At 41.2% G+C, this 13,289-nt stretch overlaps 1 protein-coding gene across 6 annotated transcripts in view; it reads left to right on the forward strand.

Annotated features, from left to right (window-relative positions):
* The window catches only part of Bend7 (BEN domain containing 7), a 100,651-nt gene extending 88,675 nt beyond the window's left edge, over positions 1-11,976 (forward strand). For 5 of the 6 annotated variants that reach the window (XR_012442163.1, XR_012442160.1, XR_012442161.1 and 2 more), the window contains one exon: positions 11,616-11,976. Coding sequence is in view for 2 of the 6 variants with exons in the window: in XM_020169234.2 (XP_020024823.1) it covers positions 11,616-11,638 (23 nt within the window). In the remaining 4 variants the exon portion in view is untranslated. The remainder of the gene's footprint in view (positions 1-11,615) is intronic. The other variant, XR_012442162.1, reaches the window with a different exon arrangement.
* Positions 11,977-13,289: the final 1,313 nt, after the last annotated feature.

Raw genomic sequence — 13,289 nt, forward strand, 5'->3', positions numbered from 1 at the left:
GATAGTTCCCATGCCTTGCCCCCAAGGGAGGGGCTTGCCAGTCGTGGGGGATGAACACATTTTAAACGGGAGTGCTTAGGACTGGTAGAATGATACGATGCCTGCCTAACAAGCATGAGGCCCTGAGTTCAAACCCCAGTATTGCCAAAAAAAATTGGGGTTAAATGTTGGGCTGACTCCTGGACACTGGCTCCTGACCAAGAGTCCACATGCACCTTGATCAGGTTGACATGGCTGTCCCTTATGATAGCATACAGCTTTAGAAAATGAACAATCACAAAGATTTTAGGGTGGGAAGGAAAAGACAGTAGAAGTTAACAAAATTAGTTTTAATTCATTTGAAAGATTGAATGCGGAGAAAAGCCACAAGAACTTTCAAAAATGTGAGAGAGGCTCCCTTTTATGCCCCCAATTAAACATTTTATAAAATTCCAGAAATGGAAGCTTTGGTTATGGTACAAGAATAAGCTAACAAGGAAAAACCTAATCTATATAAACATATATTAAAGGTAGTATAAGAATCAACATTTTAAGCTGTTACAATAAAGCACCCACATACACAAAAAAAAACCATGGCTTCTATGGAACAATTTGTTTTCTCTACCTCATAACAGCCCAGAGCTGCATGGGTGGGTGAGGCCAGCAGCTCTGTTCCATGAGGTCATCCAGAAGCCTAGTTCAGTCCATCTTACTGTTCTGCCACCCCTTAGGAGAGACCCATGTGTGCATGTGCAAGGCTGGCTCATAGAAGTCTGTGTTGAAACCCATAGAAAGGGAAAAAGTTAGCAAAGAGGAAGCAATTTCCTTGTGAAAACTTCATCTAGGGTTTGCATATTTCACTTCTGCCTACAGACCATTGGCTGAAACTTGGTCACATGGCTATACCTCCTTTCCTAGGAGGCTAGGAAAATCACACTCTATCTAGGTTGCTCCATTCCTCACTAAATCTTTGATTCTGTTTCTTCAAGGAGAATAGATCAGTGGAACAAGTAGTCGCTGAAACCAGAGATGCCATTTCAACTGGTAGCAAAAGGATGAAGTATTCAGCAAATAGTGTGGAAGCTGACTAGCCATTTATAAAAAATAAGATTAGATATGTACAAAAATTAACTTTAATTATAGACCTAAATAGAAGACCTAAAACAGTGAAACTCTTAGAAGAAAATGTAAGAGTATATCTTCATGCTCTTGGGTCAAGTACCATTTTCTTAGATATTATACCAAAAGCACAAATGACAAAGGAAAAGTAGATAAATTGGGTATTATAGAAATGAAAGACTTTTGTGCTTTGAAGGACCCTCCCAAGAATGTGAAAGAAAATTCACAGAATGGGAGGACATATTTGCAAATCATATATCTGATATATATCATATATGACATATGAGATCTGATATATCAGATGTCATATATCTGATATATCCTGTATCCAGAATATGTTAAAAAAAAGAGGACTTTTATAACTCAAAAATAAAAAGACAACCCTACTTAAAATGGGCAAAATATTTGAGCAGACTTTCCTCCAGAAAAGATACACAAGTGGACAATAGACCAATATGTGCATAGAAAGATGCCTGACATCATTATCAAGAGAAATTCATATCAAAACCACAAGGAGATACCATGTCACAACCACTAGGGTGGCTATAATGAAATACAGTACAACAGCTGGCAAGACAGTGGGCTATTAGAACCCTCCTCATACACTGCTGGTGAGGATGTAAAAGAACTCAGACCTTTTTTTTCTCAAATATTAAACACAGTTACCATATAATTCAGCAATACCAGGTATATATACAAGAGAATTATAAATAGCCCCACAAAGACTTGTGCACAAATGTTCCTAGCAACATTATTCATGATAGCCAAGAACTGGAAACAAAAGCCTATCCACTGAAGAATGGATAAACAAAATTTGGCATGTCCTTGCAATGAAATATTATTCAGCAATAAAGTCCTGATGCTAATGTGGATGAACCTTCGTGCTGGGTGCAGTGGATCACATCTGTAATCCTATCCACTCAGGAAGGAGAGATCAGCAGGATCACAGTTTGAATCCAATGCAGGGCAGATGGTTCACAAGACCCTATCTCAAAATAACCCAAAACAAAAACAGGGCTGGTAGAGTGACTCAAGTGGTAAGAATGCCTGCCTAGCAAGTGTGAGGCCCTGAGTTCAAACCCCAACATGGCTAAAAAAAAAAAAAAAAAAGTTAAGTGAAAGAAAATAGTCACAAAAGACCTATGTGATTCTGTTTATAACCAGAAATAGACAACTCCGTAAGTAATTCATGGTTCATAGTTGTCTAGGGCTGGGAGGTGGAGCAGTACAGGGAAATGACCAATAATAGATACAGGGTTTCTTTTTCAGAATGTTGAAAATATCATAAAATTAGATAATGATGATGGGTGCACAACTCTGTATATATTTATGTCTGTATTTAAAAATACTGAACTTTGAAAGGATAAGATTTATGTTAATTCCATTTCAACAAAGCTATAATAATAATAATAAAATTGCACACACACTTTATATGTGGCAATGTATTCCAGATGTCTCAAGGATTTAAGTAAAATCTTAATTCTAGAAAAATGTTAAATGAATGTCTCCATAAGCTAAGAAGAGAAAGGACTTTGCAAACACCATGCCACAGGAAGAAGTTATCAAGTAAAAAATTATTTTGTCGATAAAAATTTAAAACACTCATCAAAAAATTTACAAAATTAACTGGATACCAGTGGCTTACACTAGTAATCAGAAGGATCTTGTTTCAAGACCAGCCTGGGCAAAAAGCAAGACCCTATCTCAAAAATACCCAACACACATGCACAAAAAAGAGGGGGAGGGGGCTGGTGAAGTGGTTCAAGTGGTAGAGTGCCTACCTAGCAAGTACAAGGCCCTGAGTTCAGAATTCCAATACCACAAAAAAATTTTTACAAAATTAAATAGCAAATGACAAAATCAGAAAAAAATATTTTCAGAATAAATGTTTTACAAATGGGTAATTTATGACTTACTATATATCCAACTCATAAAATGGCCAATAAATACATAAAAATGCTAAAATTAGCCAGGCTTGGTGACATATACCTATAGTCCAGCTCTCAGGAGGCAGAAGAAGGAAGGTCATTTGAGTTCAGGATTTGATGACCAGTCTGGGCAATACAGCTAGATGCCCATCTCAAAAAATAAAAAATTTATGGTCTGAGAGTGGTGGCTCACATCTGTAATCCTTGCTACTCAGGAGGAGAGGATAAAGGATCACAACTGGCCCCAGCCAAAAGTGCAAGACCCTACCTGAAAAATGAACTAAAGCAAAAAGGGCTGAAGGTTTGGCTCAAGTGAGGCCCTGAGTTCAATCCCCAGTACCACCAAAAATAAATAAAATTTGCATGCTAAAATTAAACCAACAAATGCAAATTAAAATGCTAATATGAAATATTTGGGGCATCCAGTTGGCAAGAATTAAAACAAAGGTAGCAGCAATATTTCCTGTAATGAAGGGAACAGAGAGACCCCCACTGATAGGCATGCTAATTGGTGCAGTTTCTGAGGCCACTTTGGCAATACAAGTCAAAGTAGCTCAAAACCTTGTGTAGCCTTCCACCCAGCAATCCTGCCTGAAGGAATTTATCTTAAAGAAATGATCAAATATTAGCCCAAAGATTAAGACTCAGGCATTCATCAAAACATAGTTTAAATAGCAAAAAAAATTCTAGAGCAATTTACATGTCCAAAAATAGTTTAAATTCTATGACATCCTTAAAATGGAATCTTTAGCAGTTGTTTTATGTGATGTTCACAGAGATCAGTCAATTGCTTGGAAAAGCAGTCAATTAGTTGAAAAATATATATTGTAGGATCATTTGTTTTAATACACAAAACTCAAAAAATGTCTCAGAAGACATACACCAAACTATTGAGATTAATTACCTCTGGATGGTGAGGTTATGGATACTTTTAAATTTTCTTCATGTTGTTTACTTAATTTTTCTTCAATGGATATGTGCTACTTTGAAAATGAGAAGGGAAGTTATTTTTTAATAATGTAGAATAATTAATGGCATGAAGAAATGTTTATATTTACTGTTAAGTAGTGTCTTCAGCCTGCTTGTATATTTTTAATTTCAGAAACACCTTTATTTTTATAAAGTTGGTTATAATTATAATTACAACTATATATGCAGACCAACTGTGGCATATCCAAAAAATATATACCAACTGCCACCTACATCTATAAATTTATAGATGATGTGTTAATTAAACATCAGCTTGATCACATTTTGTAAAAAAAAAAAAAAGCATTTAAAGCTGAGCATGGTGGTGCATCCCTATAACACCAGCTATGTGAAAGGCATAAATTGGAGGATCGCGGTCCAGGCTGGCCTGCACATAAATACAAGACCCTATTCAATGAATATCTAAATCAAAAAAGGCTGGGGCATGGCTCAAGTGATAGAGCACCTGCCTAGCAAATGCAAGGCCCTGACTTCAAACCCCAATACCACCAGAAATACTATACATTTATATTCATGGACAGAAAAAAATAATAGATAGTGGTTATCTCTGAGTGGTTGAAGTATATGTGGTTTCAAAAAAAAATTATGTTTTCTGAAAAGAATATGTATCATTTTCTAAAAAGAAAAATATAAAAGAATAAAAGGCTCCATGGTATATGCATTCAGTTATATGGAACGCTCACAGCTTGGATACTGTTCCAAATACCTGAAGTATCTTGAAATTCTTGTGATGCTGGCTTCACAATGTCAGATAAGCTCCAAGGAAAACTTCAGCCTCAGGTCCCTGTGGTCCCCATAATATGGACATGGAAGCTATTTACAGGGCTCTGAAGGGTGAGCCTTTACTTTTGAAAGAGAGACATCTGGTCTGTAGCTTAACAGGCAGAGGATATCCTCTCTGTAGCTTCAAAGGAAACTGGAGACCAGGCTTTATAAAAAATGTACTAGTTGTAAGATGAGAAGAAAACCATTGGAGGTGCCAGTGCAATTGGCACATCAGTTCAAAAAACAGAAGCATCAGGACCATTGGGATTTGGAGAGAAATGGATGGAATAAAGCAGGAGGTGGGTGGTTAGAACACATGAGGCCAAGGACTAACCTGGTCAGGACGTGGAGTCTGTTCTCTCTTGGGGGCAGAGTGACACAGTCAAGGCCAGCAGAGTGGGTTACACATCTCTCTAGAGCAAGAATGTGAGGAAAGAGGATGCAGGAGGGCCCAAGAGGGACTTGGGCAGGAGCTGACAGGCTGATTAGGTGACACGATGGAGTAAGAGTTCTGGTGCCAGGTCCTGGCTGTGCCTCTGACTCTTTCCTGCTTGTGAGGGCCTTGATCTCAAAACCTATGCAAAGGCTGAGAGTTGAACTTTCCCCAACAACCATCAACCACCAATGTTCCCATGCCTCACCCACCTCCACAGGTTGACCCAGGAACTGAGACTTCCAAATGTTTGTGCAATTCCACCCAGATCTCTCCAGTCAGAATGGAAGAGACAGGTGTGCAATCACAGGGACAACTTTGAACCTGACCTAGTTTATTAAAGGAGAGAATTCCTGACTATAACAAGTCAGGAATTAACAACTATTCATAATCCACTCATGACTCTGAAGTTAGACCATGTGGTATCTCAGCTCTTCCAGGACCACAGTTTCCAATCTTTAACATGCACCAGGGTCATCTGGAGGGCTTGTTAGAACTGAGCACCACACGTAGTGTCTGAGTCAGTGGCTCTGGGATGCGGCTGGAGATTTTGCATTTCCAATGTTTCCAGGCAACACTGAAGTTACTGGTCTGGAGACCACACTTAAGAGGAGAACTGATCGGTAGCATCACCTCCTTCTAGCTCCCTGAGACCTGCCACCTTAGTTCCACTAAGTTGGAACTCTTGGTGATTTCACTGGATTCCACCACTCATGGGATAGTTTGACTTCTATTTCTCTAATTTTTTTGGTGGATGGATGGACAATGGAGAGTGGGAGGAAATGTAGGGGAAAAAGTACCAGTGGTCAGGACAGTATTTAAATTTTGGTCATTTAAATCACCAAGCTCCCTCTTCTAGTCACTCTGCTATGTTCCCTGCCATCAGGTTGAAGACACTAGCAGCTGCTTTCCAGCTTCTTTCTGGCAATGTGTTGGGGACATTTGAAATGAGATGATTCAAGTAACATACCTAAAACAAGACATAGTATATAATAAATATCTAATGTATTTATCCGGAAGTCCATCCTCACAGAGATTGGAAAAGCACAGGGTTTAGGTAACAATGCTTGGATTTGGATCCTGGCTCTGAAGATGTTGGGCAAGTTATTTAAACTCTTTGCAACTCAAGTCTCTTCACCTGTGGAGGAAGATGACAATAACAGCACTTCTGGCCTTATGATAGGAATAAACTAAGTTGCCATCTGTACAATATGACAGAGCTTGGCTTATAAGAAGCACGCGATAAATATATGCTATCACATATAGCACACAATGACTTTGTGTGGACTGAATGAGAGCACTGTAAAGAAGACTAACATAGCCTGAACCCTCTCTGGGGCCATTCTGGATGCTTCACCACCATTCAGGCTCCAGTGAGAGGCAAAGAAGATGGTAGCAATGTGGAAACTGGAGTCATACCATTGAGTTCAAATCTTGGCTGAAGAAGACTCTTTAAGCATGTGAGCCAGACCAGGGTCCTTCATTTCTGTCTGTTACTTCATAGGATGGTTTTGAGGATTCTCTGAGTTAACCCAAAGGAGTAAAGCAGGAGGACAGTTCTAGGTGGCCCCTATATCCATTACTTGTCAGCCAGGACTCACAAAATTGGTGCCACATGGTAGGTTTGAGGGTCACAAATTTGTTTTTCCAAAGCTGGACACCTGTTAGGTCAGGGTAGAATCGTGTAGATGACTAAGTCCCATTGACCTTTGACCCAGGAGGTCAAGCATCACCAGGTGGAGAAAAATTCAAACACCATTTCCAAAAGAATTATACTGACAATTATCTATTGTACACCTACAGTCTATAGGACCCTGCACTGGGAAAGTGGACTGAGGGAACCAAACATATCATATGGCGACTGTGTGCCAGAGATAAGTGAGGAGACAAGGCATAAACAGCCCCCTGCCTCCTCAGCATTAGAGAGAGAACTTCCAGAGCTAAGTGAGGAATAAACACCACCACCCCACCCCACCCCACTCCTCAGCATTAGGGAAGCAGTGGAGCTCCAGAAAGTTTATACAATGAGAGACCATAGGCACCATGTGCTGTTTTTCAAAAGGCTATATCAGGCAGCCAACAAAATCATGAGATGCCATGGAAGGCTCTGTGAAGGAGTGACTCAATCTGAGTCTTGAAGAATGAAGAGAATGTGTGCAGAGAGGGGAAGGGCTGTGGTCAAAGTGCCCAGTGAGAAAGGGCAGACATGTGAATCCCAGAAGTTGTGGTGGAGGGCAGTCAGTTTGGTGAAAGTTGGAGAGGCAGAGCAGGAGATGAAGCTTGGAGCAAGAAGAAAGGAAACTGGCAGAAAGAATTCTGGAGACCAGAGATTCCCAAGGTCTTTTCAGAATCATCTTTTTCATTTTAACTGATGCTATAGGACAAAAGACTTGCAATCTTTTTAGTCTTTGAAATCCTGGGTTGGACAGTTTCACAGATATCTCACCTGCAGGACCTCAAATGGTAACACTCCAAGACAGAGATATTCTATGCAGCATTTTCCAAACTTGTTTCACAGCAGAACTGTTTTCCCAGGACTAGAGTTCCAGGTAATGAACTTGTTAGACAATTCCAGTCAGTGAGCCTGTTGCTGTTGGAGCCCCAAGGTAGCCTGTTCAGAATGCAGTTGTGGTCTCAGCACAGAACTTCTGAACCTGAATTGCCATCCTTGCTGAGTGCAGTGTGTATCAAGTGTGGGACGCACTGGTTTCCCTTCTAGGGCTGACTTCTAGAATGCCAATGGTGATGGGAAGGGAAAGGGAGAAAAGGACCTTGAAGGAATAATGGACAGACTGAAAGGATTGCCTATGGAGGCACTGAAGGAAATGGAGGCACTGAGTGAAATGGAGGCACTGAGTGGATCTAGGAAGGAAACCTCACTTTACAGTACATGCTATACTGTGGTGTGGCTCACAGTCCCATGAAGTGGACAGGAAAATTGTTATTTCCTTTCTTCTTGGCTAACCAACCAAGACTAAGGGAACTAGACATGTGTCCTTTTCCTGCCCAGTATCTAACTTTTCTTTATTCTCAGGGTTTATATGTGCGTCAGCATCCCACCTCCCTCCAGAGAGACATCCCTCTCAAAGCCAGCAACTCAGGCAAGCTCTGGCCAGCAGAGGTTCCAAGCAAACCCATGCTGAGGGCCCAGCCTTGCTCCACATCCCACTGACAGCTCCATTCCTTGTGCGTTCCACATCTGGTTCGCAGCCTTGCTTCCCACCTGTTGTGTGAACTACTTCATCTTCCTAAACATCATCCTTTCTATCGAAGCTAACCAGAGTAGGTTCCATGGTTCCAGGAACCCTGGCTTGAATCAGGAAAGGTTCCATGTGTACATGAACTCCCTTGTCAGGATTCAAAATCCAACCCAGCTTTCCCTGTGCCAAGCTGGGCACTGAAAAGAATAATTGATATTTATCAATTATATATATTATATGATGTTCATCATATAATAATATCCATGGTGAAGAATATCCAGCAGGGAGAAACAGGACTGGGGTATGGAACAGACATCAAGGTTGACTTAAGAAGTTAACCACATTGGTCCTGCCTCTGTCTGCCCCCCTGCTGCCTCCTGTCCTCCTCTCTTAGTGGGCACCATGTTCCCCAAGGTCCTGACAACTCTCCACCTGTGTGTCCTGGCTGTGGCTTTCCCTGCACCACCCCCAGCGCCTCTAGACTCAACTGGTGAGCCAGAATTTGCAACTGATGTGGAAATCACCTCGGAAGTGGTCTTAACCACTGCTCTAGAGGTAACCATGGACGGAGATTCAGCCACTTACCCACAGCAGACTACAAACCCAGAGACCACCACAGATGTGTATGAGGGGAGCACACACACTTTTGAATTCACTACTGACTTTAAGATGGCCATCTCCAGCTTTGTGGATGAAGCCAGTGAGGCCAAAGATCAGATCAGCACCTCCATGAAAGCAATGAGTCTGTGACAGTGTATCTTTAAAATGAAGCAAAGTCTTCTTTAGCTGTGACCTGTGCTATCCACCACTTTCTAAGAAGACTCAAACTTTTGAAGAAGCCTACTACTACACTATTGGATGTTACATAATCGTAGAGAACAATATAGGGTCCACCCAGCTGAGGAGAAACAGCAAGGCAGTGATCCCGGATGGGTACTGTCAATTGTACACAGATGGCAGAGGCCCATTTTGAAGCTCTGTCCCATTTACTATGAGCTTAATAAATATTCACTATGAAAAAAATCATAGGTGTTCATGAAATATTATCTAATATCAGCCAGTTAGGAGACAAGAGTGGGAGGAAGGCAAGGAAGAGAGTTTCCACTTGTCTGTTTTCCATTATGACTATGCCAATTTACATTCCCACCAAAGTGGACAAGTACCCCTCTGTTTAATGTCTTTGCCAACACTTACTATGTTGTATGCCTGTGATCATGGCCATCCCAGCAGGATGTGAGGTGATTTCTCTTTGGAGTTTTCAATTGCATTTCCCTGATCTGAACATCTTTCCCTAAGCAAACTCAAATTCTTATTTCTGTCTTGCTGAGGAAGCTATTAATCCTTAAGAAAGGTTAAGTGGGGCTGAGGGTATGGCTCATGAGGGGTGGAACATGAGGCCCAGATTCCATCCCTAGCCCTGGGTGGAGAGAGAGGAGGAAAGGTTAAGTGCCTTCCCAAAGATCATATAGTAAAAATAGCTAATGGGTTAAAATTCAGAATTGGAGCCAAATTCTTGGCTTTCCTATTCACTAGCTATGAGGGTTAAGCCTCAGTTCCCTCATCTCTAAAATGGAAGCAACAGTGACTACACCCCTAATGATAGTCACTTAATAAATGATAGCATGATTAGCATTTTCCACCCCGGGCAGGGCGGCATGATGTGAAGATTTTCTTGAGCATTCCTGCTTCTGCACATAAGCAGAGAGGCCTCTCCCTTTGCTATATGCCAGGAATCTCTTACTTCTTCTTCCTTCATTCTTCTTTCTTCTTTTTGTGCTGGGTATGGAACCCAGGTCCTTGCACATGCTAGACAAGTGCTCTACACCGAGCAACATCCTCTGCCCTATCTCTCTATTCCACAGCAGTTGTTTGTTTGGAAGATGTTTAGAACCTGCTATGGTGGTACCTAAGAGGCTCAGTTAGAACAACAACATAAAAAAGGGTTCTCATTCTTTGTAACAAACATTGCCTTTGTCTTTTACCATAGACTCAGAGGCTTAAACAACAAATACTTATTTCCCTCAGTCCTGGAGGCTTAAAGTCCAAGATGGTAGGTAGCACCAGCACGATAGGGCTCTTCCTGGTTTGCCGATGGCCATTGTGTAGCTGTGCCCTCACAACGATGATCAGAGAGAGAGGAAGCAAGCTCTCTCCTGTCTTCTTGATAAGGGCACTAATTCCATCATGAGGGCCCCACCCTCATGACCTAAATACCTCTGAAAGGCCTGACTTCCTAATATATAAATTGGGGAGGGCACAAACATACATGCCATAATCCTAATGAATTCCTTCTTCTCAATGGTCATTGGTTCACCTTCAGTTTTCTGTGCTACAGTGTGACAGTGATGTGGATAAAAGAATAATAATTCTGAGGTGATTATTGTTGTTGAATTTGGAATGCACTGGCACTAGTAATTCAATTCAGGTAGGTCTTCTGATGTTAGGATTTGAAAGAAACCAAGCTAAATATTGAAACAGCACAAGAGAAGCAGAGAAAGCTAAACCTCTACATGGCTTCACCATTGGCAGTTTAGCCCTCTAACCATCTCCTTCACTGTGCCGAGTGGGGGCCAACATCCCCTCTTAGGAGGCCTGACACTTGTGCCTTTTCTTTTTTCTTTTCAACAAATTGCATTCTTTTTCACAGATGAAATATAAACATGCAAAGCTCCTCTGTTGTAATGATGATATAAAAGCTGACATTTATTGGATTCTTAACCCTGGGAGGGCTCAGGCAGTGTTCTCTGCATGCATTATCCCACTTAACAGACACAGAAAACCCTGAGTTTGAAGCCTACATCAGACATGAAGAAAATGAGGATCAGAGGCAAATACTTGATGAAATGCTTGACTGCCAAAAGCTGAAATTCTTAACCATCCACTCTGACATAGAAAACCCCAGCCTCTCCCTTCTGCCACACACCTGAAGAACAGTTATAGTAAACTCCATCAGGTGACATTTGCATATTTTCCCAACAGAAAAAAAAGTCTCAAAATGATTTATCACAAATAAGTCAGGGACAATTTATCATACTCTAATGCTAACAAATCCTGGGGATACAAATCCTACAGCATACGTATAAATAATTTGATTTAGTGGTATAAATGTTGATTTGATGCTTTTTAAAAAAATGAACAACCTGTTTGTCTGAGTTGTTGTGATACTTCTTTTCTCCTTCTGGATTTTTTATTGGCTCACAGGTGCCAATAGGAATCAACTCTGAAACTGATTAACCCCAAGAAAGACTCTGCAATCAAATAAATCTGAAGTCAAGTGTGCTTTCCACTTTGTTTGGACATGAGGTATTTTTTCCAAATATGCCTTGTTACCCAAAGAAAACGTGGCGCCTTTTGTGTTCTAAAACACATCTTCTTCTGTGATTTCAAAGGACAGTGGAAACAAGTCTGTTCATCATTGGCCAATTTCAGTTCCTATGAAAGACCCATGGAGCAAGTGGTACGTGAATAAGATTTGAATAAAGGATATTATTAGATCTCAAAGGGAATCAATAGATTCTCACGTTGTTTTCTTTGCATTGTATCAATAAAGCAGTATTTTTATGAAGGCATTACATCTTGTCTTCTCTTACTGGTTTGAAAGCTTGTTTTATGTTGTTAGTTACTGGCCTTTGAGCTGTCTGTCCTAACAATGAACTTGTTTGGTTTTGTGGTGAGCCAAGGCCAAAACCATAACTCAAGGCTCGGAATACCTAGAGAGATAAATAAATATTATTTTGTTATCTGTGCTTTGTAAATAAATTTTCACCTGGAAATGTTGCACGGCATGCCCTAAGTCCCATGTTCAACAGAATTCAGAAGTCTGAGCACAGCTCTAGACTGAGCTTACTTAAAATCTGCAGGAATCTGAGGGGTCGTAGGCTTACCTCTTACTTTATTGATAGAGGCCAGATAAATTAGGAGTTGTTAGTGGATGAATCGCTTCCTCCCCATGCTCTCAGAATTCACACGTTTACATCCTAGCCTCCCAGTGATGATGTTTGGAGACAGGGTGTTTTCAGAGCTCATTGGGGCAAAAGTGAGGTCATTGGGGTGGCCCTAATTCTGACCCCAAAGACTGGCGTCCTTATTAAAAGAGGAAGAGTCTTGACACTGGCCCGTACTGAGGGAAGAGAAGAGTGAAGACACAGAGAAAAGACAGCCATCTAGCAGCCAATCAGAGGAGTGGGGAGTAAAGCCTCCCTCATAGTCCTCAGAAGGAACCTTGTACTTCAGGTCTCCAGAACTGTGAGAAAATACATTTCTGTTGTTTTAAATCATCCAGTCTATGGTATTTTGTTGCTGCAGCCCAAGCTGATGAATACAAACAGGGGCCTTTGTTGTCACCCCACTGGGGCCTGTGAAGGTGATTCAGTCTCCTCATGTCTAGTTCCATGCCCCAAGACTGCATCTCCAAAGCTAACTGTGCTGAACTCCAAAAAGTGGATGTACCCATTTTTGGGCACTTACATACCCTGTGTCCTCCACAGATGCTATGGAGGAGCAGCATGTGCCCAAAATCTCCTCCTTGGATGGGGTTTTCTCCTCAGTGGTCATTAATAGAAGATTTGACATCTGGGCCTTTTGGTCAACTGGTCTGAGGTTGAGTTGACATCCTACCTTCCTCTCAACCATTCCCTTGCTGCAGGAGGTTTCTCCTAGGAACTCTCACTCAAGTGTGGACTTAACAAGGTCATACCAACCTAAACCCTCTGTTCTGGCAGCCAATGGTTTTGTTCAAGAGGACCATATTTTTTTTGTAGTACTGGGATTTGAACTCAGGGCCTGCACCTTGAACCACTCCACCTGCCCTCCTTTTTTGTGAAGGGTTTTTTCAAGATAGGGTCTCAAGAACTATTTGCCTGGGCTAGCTTCGAA

The sequence above is a fragment of the Castor canadensis genome, chromosome 15 (genome assembly GCF_047511655.1).
Source record: "Castor canadensis chromosome 15, mCasCan1.hap1v2, whole genome shotgun sequence".
Classification (NCBI taxonomy): Eukaryota; Metazoa; Chordata; class Mammalia; order Rodentia; family Castoridae; genus Castor; species Castor canadensis.